We start from the raw sequence: 19,662 nt of genomic DNA, 5'->3' as shown, positions 1-19,662 counted from the left end.
TGCAGGATCTTCCCCCCTGCCTCCACCTCCAGCAATTTTCCTGTGGCTGGCTGTGCCGCCTTCTGCTTCCCTCCAACAACCTTCCATTCTCCCTCCATCCCTTCATTCTCCTGCGTCCACTCCAATTTCTCATGATCAAGTTCTTTCTCTTTGTTTTGCTGCTTCTTCTCTCTTATTCCCCTTCTCAGTTTTGGTTCTGGAATTGCTTTGGAAGTGCTGGCCGCCATCACAGCTCCAGACCCTCTGCACTGCTGCCGCTCCTCCTCCTCCACTGTCCCGGACTCCTGCAGCCCCGACTGAGCAGCAGCTGGACTTGCACCCGGCCACCACTCAATCAAAGCCAACAGGCAGAAAAGCATGTCCTCTGGACAGAAGCTCCTTCCCTGGTGGCAGCTAGGGAGAGACTACCTTGTTAACCCCAGCCCTGAGTTTATATGCTCCCCTGCTTGCATCTGGTCATCTGACCACCTGCAGGTGCTGGCTAATTACTCAGTTGCCCTGGTGACCTGCAGCTGTGGCACCCTGCCTGCCTGCAGAGTTCTCTGGCTGGGATGCTTTCCCTCTAAGTAACAGAGAGCCCTGGGCTGTCTGTTACAATGGCTATAAACTATTAAAGAAGGACAGATGGGAAGAAGAGAAGGAGTTGCTCTTTATGTTAAACTGCTACATGATTGCTCAGAAATACAGTATGAAACTGGAGATAGGTCTGTTGAAAGTTTCTGGCTTAGGGTCAGAGAGGAGAGCAATAGGGGTGATGTCATGGGAAGTGTCTGCTATAGACCACCAGACCAGGAGGATGAGGTATATGAGGATTTCTTCAAACAGCTAGTGAAAATTTCCCAGTCACAGGCCCTGGTTTTCATGTGGGACTTAAATTATCTAACATCTACTGAGGGGGCAATAAAACAGTGCACAGGCAATCCAAGTAGTTTTTGGAGAGTGTTGGAGAGGCCAGGTATATGAGTTGTGCTTTTTTTGATCTGTTGCTGACAAACAGGGAAGAATTGGTGGGGAATGTAGTAGTGGATGGTAACTTGGGCAGCAGTGACCATGAGATGACAGAGTTCAGGATCCTGGGAAAGGAAGGAAGGAGAGCAGCAGAGCAAGGACCCTGGACTACAGAAAAGCAGACTTTGACAAACTTGGGGAACTGATGGGCAGGAATCCCTGGAAGTCCATTCTGAAGGGGAGAGGAGTCCAAGAGAGCTGATTTTACTTTAAAGAAACCTTACTGAGGGCATAGGAACAAAGTATCCTGATAGGTAGGAAGAATAGCAAGCATGGCAGAAGACCAACTTGGCTTACCAGGAAATCTTCAGTAAGCTAAAACACCAAAAGGAAGCATATAAAAAGTGGAAAATTGGACAAACAACTAAGGAGTATAAGTGTATTGGTTGGGCATGCAGGAATGAAATCAGGAAGGCAAAAGCATAATTGGAGTTGCAGCAAGCAAGAAACCTGGAGGTTAACAGAAAGGGTTTCTACAAATACGTCAGCAGCAAGAGGAAGATCAGGGAAGTGTGGGACCTTTACTGAATGGGGGAGGCAACTTAGTGACAGATGATTCAGAAAAGACTGAAATTCTCAATGCCATTTTTACCTCAGTCTTCACAAGCAAGGTCAGCTCCCAGACTGCTGCACCTGGCAGCACAATTTGGGGAAGAGGTGAGCAGCCAGCAGTGGCAAAAGAACAGGTTGGGGATTATTTAAAAAGTTGGACCTATGGAAGTCCATGGGGCCAGATGCCATGCAACTGAGGGTGTTGAGGGAGTTGGCCAGTGTTCCTGCAGAGCCTCTGGCCATTATTTTTGAAAACTCATAGTGATCAGGTGAGGTCCCAGACAATTGGAAAAGGGCAAATATATTATCCATCTTTAAGAAAGGGAAGAAGGAGGACCTGGGGAACTGCGGACCAGGTAGCCTCACCTGAGCCTCTGAAAAGATCATGGAGAAGGTCCTCAAGGAATACATTTCTAAACACTTAGAGGAGGAAAAGGTGATTAGGAACAGTCAGCATGGATTCACTAATGACAAGTCATGCCTGGCCAACCTGATTGACTTCTATGATGTGATAACTGGCTCTGTAGTTGCAGGAACAGCAGTTGATGTGATATAACTTTACTTTAAGTTTTTTGTTACAGTCTTCCATGACATTCTGACAAGCTAGCTTAGGAAGTATGGGTTGAATGAATGGACTGTAAGATAGAAAACAGTCTGGATCACTGGGCTCAAATTGGTCGTAATCAATGGCTTGATGTCTAGTTGGCAGCACATATTGAATGGAGTGCCTCAGGTGTCAGTCCTGGGGATGTTTTTTTTTTCTCTATCTTCATCAGTGATCTGGAAAATGGCACAAAGTACACCCTCAGCAACTTTGAGTATTACACCAAACTGGGGGGAGTAGTAGATACACTGGAGGGTAGAACTAGGATTCTGAGAGGCCTAGATAAATTGGAGGATTGGACCAAAACATATCATGAAGTTCAGTAAGGAAAAGTGCAAAGTCCAGCTTTTAGGACGGAAGTATCCTATGCACCACTACAGGCTGGGGACCAACTGGCTAAGCAGCATCCCTTCAGAAAAGGACCTAGGGCAGGGACGGGCAATTATTTCAGGTAGAGGGCTGCTTACTGAGTTTTAGCAAGCCATTGAGGGCTGCATGGGTAGCCCTACCCCTTGACAGGTACCCCGCCTCCTAGTCACCATCTTGGGTCCCACCACCTAGCCCTTGACCTTTGTCACCAGAAGTCCCTCCCAGAATTACTCCTTTCAGCAAGGGGTTTTGCCATCTCTGAACCAGAAAAACAGCAAATTATTTTCTAAAAATCAAACAGATACTACGACATCCGTTAATTTCTTTTCAAAAAATATTTTTGTCCTGATTTACATGCGTTTGTTTGGTGTACCTACAGGTGATAGTATAATAGCTTTTATACCCTCCCCCTTCAAGCAAGCCACAACCTTCCCCAGCCACCCTCCTCCCACACACAGCCCCCAATGCCCATACCCATCCACATATCACACACCACACACCCACACCTCTCCACCCTCCCACAAATCCAACACACACACACACCCTTGCTCACACCCCACATACTGACAAACCTATACCCACCCTCCCCACACCTGCCACAATATACAAAGAGTAAGACTTCATATGTGTCCCAGCTGGTCCTGTGGTCCTGGCACTGCAACTGGGATCCATGTGATGCTGGAGCATGGTGGGCAGGTGGGGGGGGGTGTGATTGGGGAAATGGCTGCAGCAGGTGGGGTGAAGGGACAGCGAGTGGGCACGCAGGGCCCTTGCTGTTGCAGTGGGGCCAGCGTCAGTAGGGCTCAGAGTGGGGCAGCAAGGGCTCAATGGAGCCAGGCTGTGCTGCTCAAGCAGGGAGAGCAGGGAGCCGGCCCAGCTCCATAGAGCCCCTCTGGCGCTGGCCCCAGCGCAGGCCCTGCACTCCTGCCCAGCTGTCACTGTGCTCCACGTGCCCACTCGCTGCCCCTTCCCCCTGCCTGCTGCAGCCATTTCCCTGGCTGCCTGCCCACCAGCTGTCAGCACATGGTTCCCAGCTGCTGCACTGGAACTGCAAGCACTATCTGCCAGACCTGAGGACTGGGAAGATTGCCCATGGTCTTCCCTTGCCTACCTTTCCCCCCCTTCTTATCTGTATTTCCCTCAGTGCAGAGAGGCAGGAACAGTCCCAGGCGAGAGGCTAGGTAGAAGCTGGCTGGGGCTAGGGGTGGGAGGAGGAGGGGCAGAAGCGGGGTGGGAGCAGGCTGGATTTGCTGCTGTGGATGTTTTGTTCTTCCGCCAGCTCCCCCTGGGTCCTATTGCCCCTGACTCCTGTCATACCAGGGGTAGATAAATATTAAGTTTCTAAAATTTTTAGGGGCCCTGCAGGCTGGATAGAATGGTCTGGTGGGCTGGAACTGGCCCATGGGCTGTATTTCGCCTGCCCCTGACCTAGGGGTTACAGTGGACAAGAAGCTGAATATGAGATAACAGTGTACCCTTTTGCCAGGAAGGCTAACTGTACTGGGCTGCATTAGTAGAAGTGTTGCCAGTAGATTGAGGGAAGTGATTCTTGCCCTCTATTTGACACTGGTGAGGCCACATCTGGAGTACTGTGTCCAGTTTTGGGCTCCTCACTACAGAAAGGATAAAGACAGATTGGAGAGAGTCCAGCAGAGAAGAGGTGAAAATGGCTAGATGATTGGAAAACATGACTGATGAGAAGCTGAGGGAACTGGGCTTATTTAGTCTGGAAAAGTGAAGACCGAGGGGGGATTTAATAACAGCCTTCAAATACCGTAAGATTATATAGAGGATGATGCTGAACTGTTCTTAGTGGTGGCAGATGACAGAACAAGGAGCAATGGTCTCAAGCTGCAGCAAGGGAAGTTTAGGTTAAACATTATGAAAAACATTCTTACTAGGAAAGTCATAAAGCACTGGAACAGGCTATATGGAGAGGTTGTGGAATCACCATCTGTAGAGGTTTTAAAGAGCCTCAGAAATTTTAAAAGAGGTAGATAAAGCCTTGACAGGGATGATATAGGTAGGGATGATCCTGCTTTGAGCAGGGGGTTGGACCAGATGACCTCCTGTGTTCTCTTTCAACCCTTATTTTCTGTGATTCTATGACAGAAGTATTCTAAAAGTAAAACTCACTTCTGCAGTCTCCCTCGGTTACAAAATACTAGTGGATTACAAGACCAGAATAAATTTATTACCTGCTTTCCCCACTCTGCAAATATAAACTATAAACAGTTATGCTAGCATGCATATTTTGGAAGTCTTGATGCATCCATGTATGACACCAGATCCCCAAATAATTGTTTTTTACACCTGCCTCTTACCACTCATGGGGATTACATGGCATAGAAAATTTCTTTGTATCAGTATACCACTTTTAAGGATGGCATGATGTTATGTGGCTTCAGCTTAAATGGTGAAAGTAGGCCCTGCTTGGAAAATCTTGCATAGTTAGAATAGATCTGATATTTAAAATTTGCAAACACTGGGATGCAATATCAGAGGGCTGAGGTTATCTGCTGACAGGTTGTTAAGAGGTTTGGAGCCTGCTACTCAGAAACTGGGATCTCTGAAGCTGGAGCAGGTGGGCAAGTGTGAAGCTATGTAGCAGATATGGACTAGGGATTGAGTGTTGCTGGGTTCCTGGAACTGCTATTTTAGGAGAATAGATTTTGGGGTGCTTGAATCAATGGGGACTCAGGAGGATAGCTTGGAGGGCTGATCTCTGGGATACAGGTAGATACAGGTTCAGGAGTGCTCCAGCATTAAAGGGATGGTCAAAGTTACAATGGTGGGGTAGGTAGGTAGGAGGGTGCTTTCTGGGATTACATCAGGGGACTGCATGGTAAATGTGTGGCTATGATCTCTATGGATGGTAGAGGACTGGGATGACTGTGAGTGGGCCACACTGTCTCCTCTGCTTGGGTCTAGCTAGGGGAGAGGAGTCTGTGCTCAGGGTGGGGTACAGGGGTTTCTGATGGTCTGAGGTCAGGCTGAGAGTTGGGAGCAGGAATCCAACACAGGTCAGGTATTCCTGCAACTCATATGATACAGAACATAGACAGGCAACCTAGTTTCTTTAAACCAGGTCCAGAGCAGCCTCCAGTGGCCATCATGGGACTGCATCTTCCACTCATCCCTCAGTCAGGTACCTGATATTTAAGCCAAGATGTGGACAAGTGAGAGACCTGCGTGGCTCATGAAAGTGTCTGTTTCAAATTCAGTCACTTTTATCTATTATTTTGTAGTATTTATCTATCTTGTTATATTTTCCACTGCCTCAAGTGACTTATACCTCTGCTTTTTAGGCTTCTAGAGATAACTTATTCTTGTTTGTTTTAGCTAGCAAGTACCTTGTCAATACATGAAAGATTCTTTTATTTCTGCTTCAAGCCAGTTCTCTCTTCTTTCAGCTTTAACATAATGGAAATCTGTCTAGAACACAGTATCCTCCTAGCAGTTGCGTTCATATTGTTATTCCTGTTAACCTTAAGGGTAATAGCTATGCCACCAAATTAATCTTAGCAACAGAACACAAGAATTGCATGACCTTCAAAGGTATCCAAATGGGTTTTGATTTAAATGATCCTCTATGGAACTTCTGTTATGATTGCAATTTATCATTTTATGACGTGAAAGATATATGAGGTTCTCTACTGACAAGTACAAAGTCAAAGAGCCCTGTACCTTGGTGAACTATGCTCTGTGCAGGTACTGAGGGGAGGGGAAACAAAAGTGGCTGGACACGTTGTTATAATCCTGATTACTGGGGCTGGACTGGTCCCTTGCATAAGTAAAAATAACCTGTGGGTTACTGTATTCCATGTCTACCTGTAGCAAGCATCAAGAGGCTACTGTCTGGTGAGGGTCATCAAAGCACAACAGGACTGGCTATATCTTCCCTATGTTGCTTATGCCGTAAAGTAGGCTCTGAAGATACGTTGTTGGCTTGGCTGAACTGGCTACACACTACCTGGGGATTCTGCTTCCACTAAAAATCCTCAGCTGGCCAATTGGACCAGAGCAAGACAAATCACACTTGATCTGGTTCAAGCTGTCTGCCTCAGTGGGTTTTGAAAACTAACACAAAGTCTTAACAGCAAGATAGTAGAATTTAGTGAAAGTGAACAGTGCACTGATATAGTAGAAGAGAAGGTGAATCTTCGCCCTTCCATAAATAAGTTTTCTATAAGGATTACATGACATGATTGCCTGCAATAGCAGGGGATTGGATTCAGTGTCCCAGAAAGTCTCTTCTAGTCCTACCTTCATATGTCATTTGTCTCTCATAATTCTTTGTTTTCATTTCTAACTAGGAATGAAGAAGTATCTCGCAATGGTGGATTGGTCAGTTGGTTTGAATGAGGAGAAAACAGCTACATGAATACTATTTTTATTTTTTATTTTATTTTATTTTTTTTGCATCTCACAGGGCCCCAAATATAACAGGCACTCTTTTTAGAAGGAAGAATGTAGGAAGAAAAAATATTTTTCCATTGCCATGCCTGAGTCTCCAGTTCACTTACCTTCATTTACCCTCAGCCAGCTGACTGGCTCGTTCAGCTCACTCTTCAGCTAAAAACTATTGCTATGTAGCAGTGGCTACGAGACAGTTAATGCTAGACACTTTTGCTGCCTGTTGGGCCAGAAAGAAGTGGAAGCTATTTTGGCAGCCAGTAGAGCACAGCATCTCCATGCTTCTATTCCAGCAAAGAAATATCAGTTTCTCTGCTTAACACGTGAGTCCCAATTTTGGAGGGCTGATTTTTGTGGAAAAGATGTGTATGGCATACGAATAAATACAGCATTACTGGGATCTTTTTTAAAATCTCTTTTCTGCTTTTCTTTTCCAGTTTCACGTTCCACAACTATTCTAGTAAATAAGTTTACAGTCAGCTGTTTTTGATAAAGATTAGATTTTAAGGCAATGCGGTAGAATGTAGGTTTGCAAAAAGTGAATTTACAATGTGAAGTCATGAATATTTATTTGCCTCGGAAAGCTGATTCTTGGGCTATGAACTCATCCTCTCAGGGAACACAAATATACTGTAGTGTCTGTGCTGCTTGCTGCTGTTTCCCTTGCTGTGACTCCATTGGTTCCAGCAGAGTAACAAGAGTGTGAAACTGTTTTAGCTCCATGATGAACCATGTCTTGTGTGTCCAATAAAAAACAGCTTGGATTCTAACTGTAACCAACTGTTCACAAAAAAGCTATGGACCAAAAATTATTCCAAAAGCTTATTATAGAGAGGAGTTTTGGACAACAGACATATTTGATAATGTTGCAAACTGCTTTTGGATTAATCATTGACAAAAAAGAGGAGGAATCTGGTGTACATATGTGAACAGAAAGATATATATTTGCATGGAAGACTGTCCAGTAAATGTATATGTTTGTCTTCCTGTGATTTTTTTAAATTACTTTAGCCGTAGTCATTTATTTTTCTCATTGACTGGCAAGAATGCAGTGTTCCCAAAAACATCAATAATCCTCATAAGGAGGGTAGAGTTTAGCATTTTTATTGATGGGGCCAAATTCTCAGTTGCTTTACCCACTGTGCAGTTGTTTGCTGCAGTACAATGTAGGTGTTTAAACCTTATCTTGTCAAAATGGCAGCATGTTCACTGGTGTCAATGAGGACAACAAAGTGCAAAGCAGTCCCAATGTGGATTATGAACTACTTTCTTCAGAAAGAGCAACGTTTATCTCAGATGGGGCTGGCAGGGAGTTTGGCTTTCAGAGTCTGTAGGGTGCTGGAAAAGCCCCAAGCCAGCCTCCCTCCCAACCCTGCTGGACAGCCAACTCAGCATGGCACTGTTAAGGCGAAGGGGGCAGGGAGAAGGCTTAATTCCTCCCTCAGTCTCTTCCCTGCGGCTGGGATCTGGCAACTCCAGGGGCCACCACAGCAGCCCCCTTCCCACTGCTCCCCAGCAGACAAGAAGACCTCAGCTGCAGTGGGGGAAGAGGGGAAGGAGGGAAGAATTAACCCCCTCCCTGCTCACTTTGCCTTACTGGGGCCATGCCCACCGGTGTCTCCACTAGGATTGGTCCCTGGTCCAGCTAGAGAGCAGAGGAAAGGGGCAAGGCTTGCTGTGGAGCAGAGAGCCCCACCCAGCCCAGAGAGCATGCCGGGATGCTGGGGTTGTCTTGTTTATCTTAAACCAGCAAGGGGTCTGGGACAGACATGGCATAAACCGGTTTGAGCCAAATCAGTTAAGGTTGATAAAACATTCAACCAAGTTTCTCTCAAACCAGTTTTGATCATTTTGAAAGTGGTTTATGTGTACTGAATGTCTGTTCTCTTACAGGTTTAAGCCAGTTTCTGATCATTTAAACCAGTTTATGTATAATATCTGTCCCTAGCCCAAGTGTCTTATCTCTGCAATGTTATGATATCTTCTGTATCTGCTTCCCCTTTACACACAGACCATGTGGGCACCATACAAACTGGGCAATACTGCATAGACTGAAATCCAACCCTTAGAAGAAGGACCTGTGCACTGCTGTATTGTTTTCAGCTTCATAGTAAGTGATGCTCTTTTTAAAGTGCCAGCTCCTACGGTCATGTGATTACATAGGAAATCCACTAAAATAAAAAGTACTTTTATAATTCTCTTTGCTGCAGAGAGAAAAGCTTGAATTAGTGGTGTTTGAAGTCTTCATAATAGGTTGCAGAATTTAGCCATTGCACATGCCTTGTGCTGACCCTTCTGCACAGTTGGTCTGAGTGAAATTTCTTACATTGTTGTTACACAATCACATTTATTCTGAAAAGCAATGAATGGCTTAAGGCAGAGTTGCATTCCTCTGCTTTGTTTACCCCTCAAGAAAATCAATGATATCATGTTGCTAGCACGTGCTGTGTCAGTCCTTGGCATTTTGTTTACTTTTTTTTAAGATGAGCTCCTCTGCAGCTCAGCAGCAATCCATCCAGACTCAGTAACATCTGTAGACCTGCAACCTTGTAATTTTAACTTGTTTTATACCAAAATGAAATCAAATACAGCTTTTTATATAAATCAGGACTGGAAGCCAACTTCCAGCATTTCCATGGGAGTAGTTATCTTACTCAGGCAAGCAGTGGAGTAAGATTATACCGTAATCAGCCAAGTCAAAACTACTCTGAGCTCAATCAGGGCCTGCCTGGTGTGGAGTTCAGTGTGAACATGTTCTCTATCTGTGTGTGAAACAGAATAGGAGATGAACGCAAGTGGATCTAGGATTTTTACAAGTGAGGTGGGGTGCAGATGGTGAGGTGCACCATCCCATATAAAACAAATATTTTTCTCCAGTTTAAAATAAAATATAAACTTTACTAATATTGCAGGGCTCTGGGCTTTATTATTCAGTTTGAGATCAAAGCAAAAACAAATATAACTTTATTAGAATGTGCATTAATTATGTATGAAAAAACCAAACTAGGTAAAAAATAATCAAAAGATGTTGTTTCATTAGTCTTGTAGTCATTAGAATGAAATGTACATCCCTTTTTTCAGATTCATAAATCAAAGTCTAGCCTTCTTGAGCATCTCAACAGTGCATCCAATGCTTCACTGGCCACATCTACACAAAACTCTGACTGTGCAGTTGTTACTGTGCAGTCATTTAGTATTTGCATACACAAGTACTAAATGACTGCGCAGTAAGCAGACTTACTGCACAGTAGTGTTGCCGAACAGCTTTTAGGTTCATGCTATGCGATGCTCCATGTTACGTGATGCATAGACATGGCCACTGAAATTTATTTCCACACATGAGTTAATGCTTTAACTAGAGTTCAAAACAGGTTGTAGGACTGTGAAATAGGAGCTACTTTACCCAGACCGGCTAACAGACAGAAGAATAGCAAAAAAAAAGGATCACTTGATTAGTGGAATCTCAAAGTGATGAAAAAGGAGAGGGTTGTTAAGACCTGTGGGATGAAGAGTTTAGAAGGAATTATAATGAGCAGTGAAGTCAACTGATTTCCTTACTTGGGTCTGAATAGAAATATTGTTGCCACTGTCAGTCAGTTGGCTTTAAACTTTGGGTGGACCAAGAGTCAGTCAAAGGGAGATGTGAATGCACCACTGGGCCATGTCTAAATTTGCCTTGGGAGATGATTATCACCTTTCCCACCTACCCCTTCATACCAGCTGGTACAGTGCAAATGTGAGAATAAACTGCTACAACTTATTTCTTTGCTGTACAGCAAGAAGGGAGTAGGGAAGACCTTCTGAATGGCCTCTCAGAGGCACTGACTGTCTTTGGCCTGCTGTGGGTGTAGTGAGACTATACATCACTTCTGCACTGTGCCCAAAAGCAGAACCCAGGCTATTACTGCCAGGCTTATGCAGTCATACCATCTTCATGCACATTTCATGCCCCCCATCTTGAGTATGTTTTGAGGTACAACCACCAAGGTGTGTTTTCAGGTGAATGATACCATTTGCACTAAAACATTTTCCAGCAGTAGCTAACTGTGGACTCAGATTGATTAAAACATTTGATAGATAATGAATCCAAATAAAAGTATGCATCAGAGAAAGATTTTTAACAAAGATAAGACTGGTAAAAAATAATTTGTAGATACTGATTCATTTGAAGGTGCAAGGAATAAATTGGAAGGGAACTTTTCCAGCTCTCTTTGCCAGCACTGAAGTGCAGGCCTTTTAATCAGTGCATAGGAAAGCAGTGGCAGAGAAATGCATGTATTATAGAGCAGAGCATGATATATCATTTAATTTCTAGAAACCTATAAGTTTGGCACAGAAGGTAGAAAACAGTATTTAATAGCATCACAATTTCTTTCCAGAAAGTTAAGCTAAGCCTTGTCAGCATAAAGATTGTTATCCCATTTCTTGCTTGACAGGCAGGCAGTAGCATAAGTAGGGGTGGGCAAGTGCAGAACCAGCCCTAGCTGTTGATTTACAGGGGTTACAAAAATGACATTTTCTATTGCCACCAATGCCCTGGCCAGTACTATCACACAAAACACAGAAATGGCTCCTTCTGCCTCTGCCTAAAAAGATTTTGATAGTGTTGAATCAGCTTGTTATGCAAAATATAACAAAACTGTGTTTTCTTGAGAAGTAAACATGAGGGTAAACATGTCAGGTAACCACAGGAAAGGGTAGGAGGCAGATTAAAAACTGCATAGTGGAGGACACAGCAGGAAGAATGAAGATAGTTATTGTGACTTGTTCTCTGAAGCTCTCCCCTTTCATTTCAGCGAGTTCCACTTGGAGCATAAAGTCAGACTACAGTCTCTCATATCCAGGAAATAAGACAATGGTCCTCCCTTCAATCTGTATTCTGGTTATGATAAATAAATATAGTAAGTATCTTGAATGTATCCATTTTCATTTTTTTAATTTAAAGTATTTTGTCATGTATTTTGAGACAATATTACAGTATTTGAATTTATTGTTCATTAGACTCAACCAAGCTTTTATGACATACAGTTAGGTAGGCCTGATCAGTAAACAAATACTGAAGCCAGATCTAATTGCCTGGCTCGGGCCAGTACTTTCAACATCTTCATAAATGATCTGGATTTGGGCATCACATGTGGACTGGCAAAGTCTGTGGATGACACTGAACTATGAGGGAAGGCAGTCACACTGGAGGATAGGCTGGGGATACAGGCTGGCCTGGACAGTCTTGCAAGGTGGGCGGACCAAAACCTGATGGCATTTAATGCAGAGAAGTGCAGGGTGCTCCACCTTGGGAGGAAGAACCAGCATCACACTTACAGGCTCTGCAGTGCTGCACTCTCTAGTACCATGACAGAAAGAGACTTGGGGGTCTTGATTGACCACAAAATGAACATGAGCCCCCAGTGTGATGCTGTGGCTGAAAAGCAAACCAAACTCTGGCATGCATCCACTGATGCATCTCAAGCAAAACCAGGGACATTATCCTCCCACACTACTCAGCCTTAGTGAGGCTGCAGCTAGAGCACTGTCCAGTTTTGGACCTCCCACTTCAGGAGCTATGTGGATAAGCTTGAGAGAGCCCAAAGGAGAGCCACTTGCATGATCAAAGGCCAAGAGAGCAAACCTTATGAGGAGGGGCTGAGGGACATGGGCAGTGGTGATGTGTAGGGGGCACAAGAGAGTGCACATGCACCCCCTGAAAGCTCTGGTGCACCCCCTGATAGCAGCATTCCCCACTTAGGCAATGGTCAGGGGGAGCAGGTGAGAGTGCTGTTGCCTCCCAGGAGAGCGCCGGCCAGGGGAGTGGGGGTGACAGGAGAAGCAATCCCCAATGTCCCCCTGTGGCTGATCATGCCGGGTGGGGGTGGGGGGTGGGGGTGTTCCTCTGCAGCTCATTGCACCGGTCTGGAAGTGCCCCCCTCTGGTCTGCATGATTAGCCATGGGGCATGCCCCCCCCCCCCCCCCCCAGTTGTTGACTGGCTGCTCGGAGGGCAAGCGATCCCCTGACTCAAGAGGCACCATTCGCCCATGGACATGGGACTCTTCAGCCTAGAGCAGGCTCATGGGGTACTTAGTGGCAGCTTATAAGTATATAAGGGGGGGTGCACCAGGATCTGGGAGAACAGTTGTTCATCAGGGCTCTCCAAGGGATAACTAGGTCTAACAGCCACAAACTTCTGGAAGGCCATTTTAGACTGGCATAAGGAAAAACTCCTTTACAGTCCGAGTGTCCAAGGTCTGGAACAGACTCCCCTCAGAGGTGGTGCAAGCACCTACTCTGGACTTATTCAAAAGGTGTTTAGATGCATATATTGCTGGGATCATTTGATCCAGAAAGACTTCCTGTCTATGGCAGGGGGGCTGGACTTGATGATTTTGCAAGGTCCCTTCCAGCTCCTAATGTCTATGAATCTATGAGTCTGTGAATTAAATGATGTCCAAAGGGTATGTGGTCACCTTGAGTCCTGCTGGGGGCAGGTTCAAGCCAGAGTGAGACCATAGCCTGGAAAAAGGGGAATGATCGAGGCCAGTGGTGTTCAGGAGGGTCCTGCTGGCTATTGGATGGATCAAGGCTTGTTCTAGGACTCAAGGCAGCCTCCCTTTTCAATCCAATAAGTACATGAAGGCATGGTGGGCAAGAAGGAGGAAAGGGTACCCTAAAGGCAGAGCAGGGCATCGGTTAGATTAGCTTGACATAGATTGCAGTAGATTTTGTCTTCCTCCATATTAAGGATGCAAGGCCATTTCCTAGTAGTATGTGAATATACATTAACCAACGATTTCCCTGCTGGTGCAGCGGCAGGGCATTAGTAATGCCCTCGTCTACCCTCCTGTTACCTATGGCGTATTATAGGATGTCTTGGGCATTTTCAAAATTGTTTCTTATAGTTGCAGGTGAGGGTTTGTGGTGGCAATAACCGAAATTCTTACCTTTAAAGAGTTTCACTTACAAAGAAAACAGATGAGTATTTACTTTACAATGTAATTACAAAGAATGGAAGAAAGATCATATTATAATCTGCAATGCCTAGTTGGTGATGGGACAAAGGGCGCGTTTACATGTGTTGCTATAACAATGTTGTTGCTGCACCATAATTTATTACTTCCTTTTGGAAGTACTAAGTCAGGGCACAGTAACAGCCCATACTGTGCTGTACGCAGTGTGCATGGTTATGTTTAGTAGCTACTTTGCCGTAGTGGCATGCTATAACGGGGTAGTGCGTTGCTATGGTGAAGTAGCTAATGGTCACATATAGGCCCCTGTAGACGCTATGTTACACCCTAGCACGCTGCTATGGTGACATAGCATCACATGTAGATATGCCCAAAGAGATCAAATGTGGGTGGTTCGGTCAAATGTGGGTGGTTCAGTATCACACTCAAAGTCAATGGTTGAATCAAGAAACAAATTCAGAGATCTGTGTTCCACACCAATACTCTATCTACAAAACAGTCCTTTCAGCTTTAGTCTATTGATTCCTTTCCACAGCTTGACACAACCCTGTTTTACTTGTAAACAGAGTAATAAAAATCAATCGTGTTCTATTAGGAACTATAATTTTAGTAATCATTTTAAAGAGAGTCCCCTGTATATGAACACATTCAGCAGCTTGTTTGCCTTTAACTGATTTTTTGAAGTCCGGCAGAAATTTAACCTGTGCTTAAGCAGAAGATTTCTTAACCTGCACTGCCTTCTCAGATTTTACTGATTTTTTTATTTTATGTCCTTCATCTTCCATTGTGTCAGGTTCTAAATTGACTTGTTAGGTTCTCTAGTATTTCCCTTTTGGCTGGTTGTTTATGGAGCCTGTCTTCTCAAGGGAACTTGGCTTTTGGCAATTTTAAGGGTCATTTGTACGTATCTTCTCTGTTATATCAGATTAATATTTGTGAATGTTGCCTTTTTATGCTGCTTCATAATATACAGTCTTTTGAAATTACTTTCAGTTTGCTTACATTTGGTGCATTCACACTCAGACTCTTATGGACTCCAATGTATGAAAAAGATTACATGACTGAACTGTAAATAGGAATCTGGAATGAAAAAGAACAATTTGTTCATTTGGTTCTGCCATTACTATTATAGTGGTGGTTTTTAATTACTGGGATGTACAGGACAGTCCCAATGTCATGTTCTATGGTTGCTTACAGAGGTTAAAAAAAAAAAAGTACCTTACCAGAAGAAGTGGTATGGTAGTTTGACCTGGCTCTGCAGCGACTGATTAGGCACTTCAGCAGGGCTTTTTGGTGCTTTTTTCTAATAGCTGATTCAATCAGCTAGTATATAAAAAAGCCAAAAAAGCCCCACTGAAGCATCTGATTTATACAAACATTGGGCAAGCTGGGTCCAACTAATGCAGTGCCTCTTCCGGGCATGTGCTGAGCTCAGCACAGGAGCATGCCAAGTTTGAAGTGTCATTTTTTTGCTTTTTTTGCAGGGGGGGAGGGGTTAATGTCTGTAAGCAGTTAAAATGTTTGTTTCCTTTCACAACACACAGAGTGCAAAATATTCACTTTTGGTTTCAAATGTCATATTTCTTGTTGAAAGAACAAAGAAAAAAAGCAAATATAAGTGAGACAACATGTTGCTTTCCCAGCTGCAGGAGGTAACAAATCCCCTGCATTTAGAAATACAGCACCCAAAAAACAGAATGTGACCATCCCCTTTCAAGAACATAGCCATAGACACCTCAGTTGTAACACCCTAAACTTTAAGTCCAGTGATATCTTGTGATCTTCTATAGCTAGAAAGAAAAGTTTCATTTCTACTGGTACAGGGGGAATTCTATGTTTCTAATTACTTAAGCCTCCTAAGCCTAGCTCTGAAGGTCTCTGAGGTACTGGACATAAAGGTCAACATTTTCAAATGAGGTAATTTAGCTTTGTGTGCACCGTTTTTATTGTTAAGAGCATTGTGCTCCGGGGTGAAGAACACCAAAAATTCCAGCTGAAGCTAGTGGGATATAACAGTGCTTCAACATTTCCAAACAAGAGACCCAAACTGTCTTGAGTCAGACACCCAGGAATTGCAAAAATCCATTACCTCTTTTTTTGAAAAAGTTGACTTAAATCTAGGATCCAAGATCCAGCTATTACTCTTTCTAGGCTCTAAGTCAGTGTAATTGTTAATGGACAAATTCTGTATTTATCAAATAAACAAGGAAAATCATGTCTGACATATTATGGATCCTGAAAGGTAAAATTAGTAGCAATTTGGGGTTTCTTAGACCATGGACTATTGGAAACAGAATTGGCAAATATTAATGGACTGAGTGCAGATAATGTGGTCACTACTGCAAATGTAGTATATCTATTTGTTCAGGCAGTACTACAAGATTATTTATTATTAGAAATATGGTTGTGCCTGTTTTCATGGGTATTGGGCACCCAACATTTTTACACACGTGTAAGGTGCTATTTTCTATCTTGCAAGGAACAATACAACATGAATGAGAAACTGGATTCCAATTCTTCATTCAGATGGCCTCATTTGCCAAGTTTCAATGGGACATACAAGCATCCATACACAGAAAGCAACATTTCTTATGTAGACTTCTACCTGCATCAGCCTCCAGTGGCAGCAGTCTTCATCATCTCCTACCTCCTCATCTTCCTCTTGTGTATGGTTGGCAACGGAGTGGTTTGCTTCATCGTTCTGAGGAGCAAGCACATGCGTACAGTTACGAACCTCTTCATCTTAAACCTTGCTGTCAGTGATTTACTGGTGGGTATATTCTGCATGCCTACTACCCTCCTGGACAACATAATAGCAGGTAGGTAGACTCTGACTGCTTGAACATAGATATTTGCAGGGAAATTACCTGTGCAGCAGAAATACATCCTAAGTAAGGATGTGTAAAAGCTTTTGCTAAAATAACCAACACAGATATTTGGCAGAACAATTTCCTGGATCAGAACTGAAAGTTCAAGAATGTTCAGAATCAAATCCCTGGTTCCTAACTATTACAGAGGTCAACCAAATGACACTCAAGAGTTATTATAAAATTGAATATTTGCCAATAGTAAAACTACATTTGTGTTGGTAGATATTCTTAAAAAGGCCTGTCCTCTACATCATTACACCAGTTGGGTGATGAATGTTATGTTGCCTTCAGCTGACAAAACAGGTGCAATGGAAAGCAGAATCAAGACCAAAATAGGAAGTAACTGTGGCAACTGAGTGATATCAATAAACATAACTTGACATTTTGTAATGACTGAATGTCAGATTTTTCATGTAGTTAATGGTTTGGGGGTTTTTTTTGGCGGGGTGGGTTGGTAAAATAAGTATTGTTCTGAAATGAGCTTGTTTTGAGTTCAGCTACAGAGACAATTTTAAAAATGTAATGAATATTAGTGATAATAACATACATTTTTCATGTATTTTTGACATATGCCCACACCCTGTACTGTGACATTCGTCTAATAAGCCCATGTCATACTTTGTGCTTCTCCGTGACCTTGTCCTTGGTTTTGCCTGGCTGTATGGAATTTGAGCTTTCACTCCACAGGGGTTAACTACTACCTCTCCATTGCGATGGCCTTGATGTTCCACTAATCAAGCTAACTTTTCTTGGGGTAATATTGGTGTCTAAAAGAGGCTTCTTGTTTTTTCCTGGTGTATCAACTCCAATTTCACATCCCAGGAGACAGCTCTTTTCAAAATCACAGGTCCAACCATGGAGAGCAATCTTCATCAGCAGCTACAGTTTGACCTTTAGAGAATCAGGAAAGGGAGGGTGAGTCAGCTCAAGATTAGGTTCTGTTCCTGCTTTATGCAGCCATAACTATGGAAAAATCTTTTCTTTCCCCACTCTGCCTTTCAAAAACAAGGAGTATATTGTATCCTAGGAGGTACTGTATGTGACAAATTATGGCATGTATTTCATGCAAATTTTTAATTAGCTTTTGGGGAAATGATATTTTTCCATGTGGTCAGTACAATTCAATATCAGTCCAATCAAATTAAATACATGCACAAATATAGCAAAGGAGATTATAAGGATGCAGGAGTAAGCTATCCTGATGCAACAGAAGAATGGGAAGCACAAGTCTGGCTAACATCTTTATTAAGCTGAAACTCAAAAAGCAATTGTATAAAAAGTGAAAACTTGGTCATAGTACTAGGAAACAGTATAAGTATATTGCATGGGCATGCAGGGAGAAAATTAGGAAGGCCAAGGAATGATTTGAGAAACAATTGGTAAAAGACACAAAAAAGGGATTTTACAAGTATATCAAGAATAAGAGGTAGACCAAAGAAACCATAGGTCCCTTATGGAATGCAGAAAAAAAATCTAGTTACAGATCATGTAGAGAAGACTGAAGTATTAATGCCTTTTGTACTTCAGTTTTCACACTCTATTCAGTACTGGTGAGGTCTCACCTAGAGTACTGTGTCCAGTTTTAGGCCCTGCTCTTCAAGAAGGATGTGGACAGATTGGAAAGAGTCCAATGGAGAGCAACAAAAATGTTTAGAGGCCCAGGAAGTATGAGTTATGAAGAAAGGCTGGAAGAGCTAAGGTTATTGAATCTGGAGAAGAAAAGACTGATTGGGGATTTGATAACAGTCTTCAAACACCTGAAGGGTGATTATAAAGAGGATGGAGATAGACTTTTCTCTGTGCCACAGGGGATAGGACGAGGAATAATGGCCTAAGGCTACAGAAGGGGAAATTTAGGTGGGAGATTAGGAGGAAATTTCTGACTATGAAGGCAATCAAGCATTGGAACAGGCTACCTCGAGAAATTGTGAAATCTCCATCCCTGGTAATTTTCAAAAGCAGGTTAGACAGTAGGGGTGTGTGAAGTGGGCCCTATTCAATTTGGATTTGGACCAACTTAGGGACAGCGATTCAATTAGTTGATTTGGATCACTGTCGCTGATTCAATTTGGTCGAATCCGAATCTGAAGATTCAATGCTGATTCAGAGAATCAGCGATTCACACATAGACACAGCTTTAAAAGTTTTTTCTACATACCTTGAGGTACCAGTGTGGCTTGTGAATGCTGCAGTGCTGGGGCACATGGAGCATCCAACAGGAGTGCAGGTGACCCTCCACGTGCTTGGTGGCGAACCTGGAAGTGGACTGGAAGTTCTTCTTGTCCACTTCTGGATCTGCTGGGGAACACGTGGGGCTCCCCCCCCCAGATCCTCCCAGCTTGGCAATCAGTCACGGGGGACCCCGGGTGCCCCCCCCAGACCCAGGAGTCACCAGTTGCTGAGCCAGGGAGGGGGAGGTTTGGAGGGGGGCCCTTGCATGCTCCCTGGCAGTTGTGGAAGTGGACTGGAAGTGCTGTCTGGTCCACTTCTGGGTCTGTTGACAAGTGTGCTGGGGACCCCCCCCCACGCTCCTGTGGGATGCTCCATGTGCCCCAGTATTGCAGCATTCTTAAGCCACCTGCTACCTAGAGGTATGTAGAAAAGACATTTAAAGCTGTGTCTATGTCCAAATCACCAAATCTTTCTAAATGTCTCCAAATCAATTCGGAGGGTTCCAGTTCAATTCAGAGAGATTAAAGGGTCCCCTGATTCAATTTGGATTTGGAGATTAGCCACCAAATTGGGCCAAATCTCCGTTGAATCGAATCAGGGACCGAAGCTCTGCACTGCCCTATTGGACAGATACTTTCTGGCATTGTTTAGTCAGGGATGATCGTGCCTTGAGCAGGGGACTGGACTGGATGACCTTTTGAGGTCCATTCCAG

The 19,662-nt window shown here is 43.7% G+C and overlaps 1 protein-coding gene across 2 annotated transcripts in view; it reads left to right on the top strand.

The window, feature by feature from the left end:
- NPFFR2 (neuropeptide FF receptor 2) overlaps positions 1-19,662 on the top strand; it is a 64,033-nt gene that overhangs the window by 32,393 nt on the left and 11,978 nt on the right. For both annotated transcript variants that reach the window (XM_019493496.2, XM_019493497.2), the window contains exons 2-5: positions 6,850-7,272; positions 8,961-9,059; positions 11,746-11,850; positions 16,387-16,726. In XM_019493496.2, coding sequence (XP_019349041.1) covers positions 16,399-16,726 — 328 coding nt within the window. In that variant the 5' untranslated portion in view covers positions 6,850-7,272; positions 8,961-9,059; positions 11,746-11,850; positions 16,387-16,398. The remainder of the gene's footprint in view (positions 1-6,849; positions 7,273-8,960; positions 9,060-11,745; positions 11,851-16,386; positions 16,727-19,662) is intronic.

The sequence above is a fragment of the Alligator mississippiensis genome, chromosome 2 (genome assembly GCF_030867095.1).
Source record: "Alligator mississippiensis isolate rAllMis1 chromosome 2, rAllMis1, whole genome shotgun sequence".
Classification (NCBI taxonomy): domain Eukaryota; kingdom Metazoa; phylum Chordata; order Crocodylia; family Alligatoridae; genus Alligator; species Alligator mississippiensis.
Note: the sequence above shows the minus strand (reverse complement) of the source record. Positions and strands in the feature narration are given on the sequence as shown.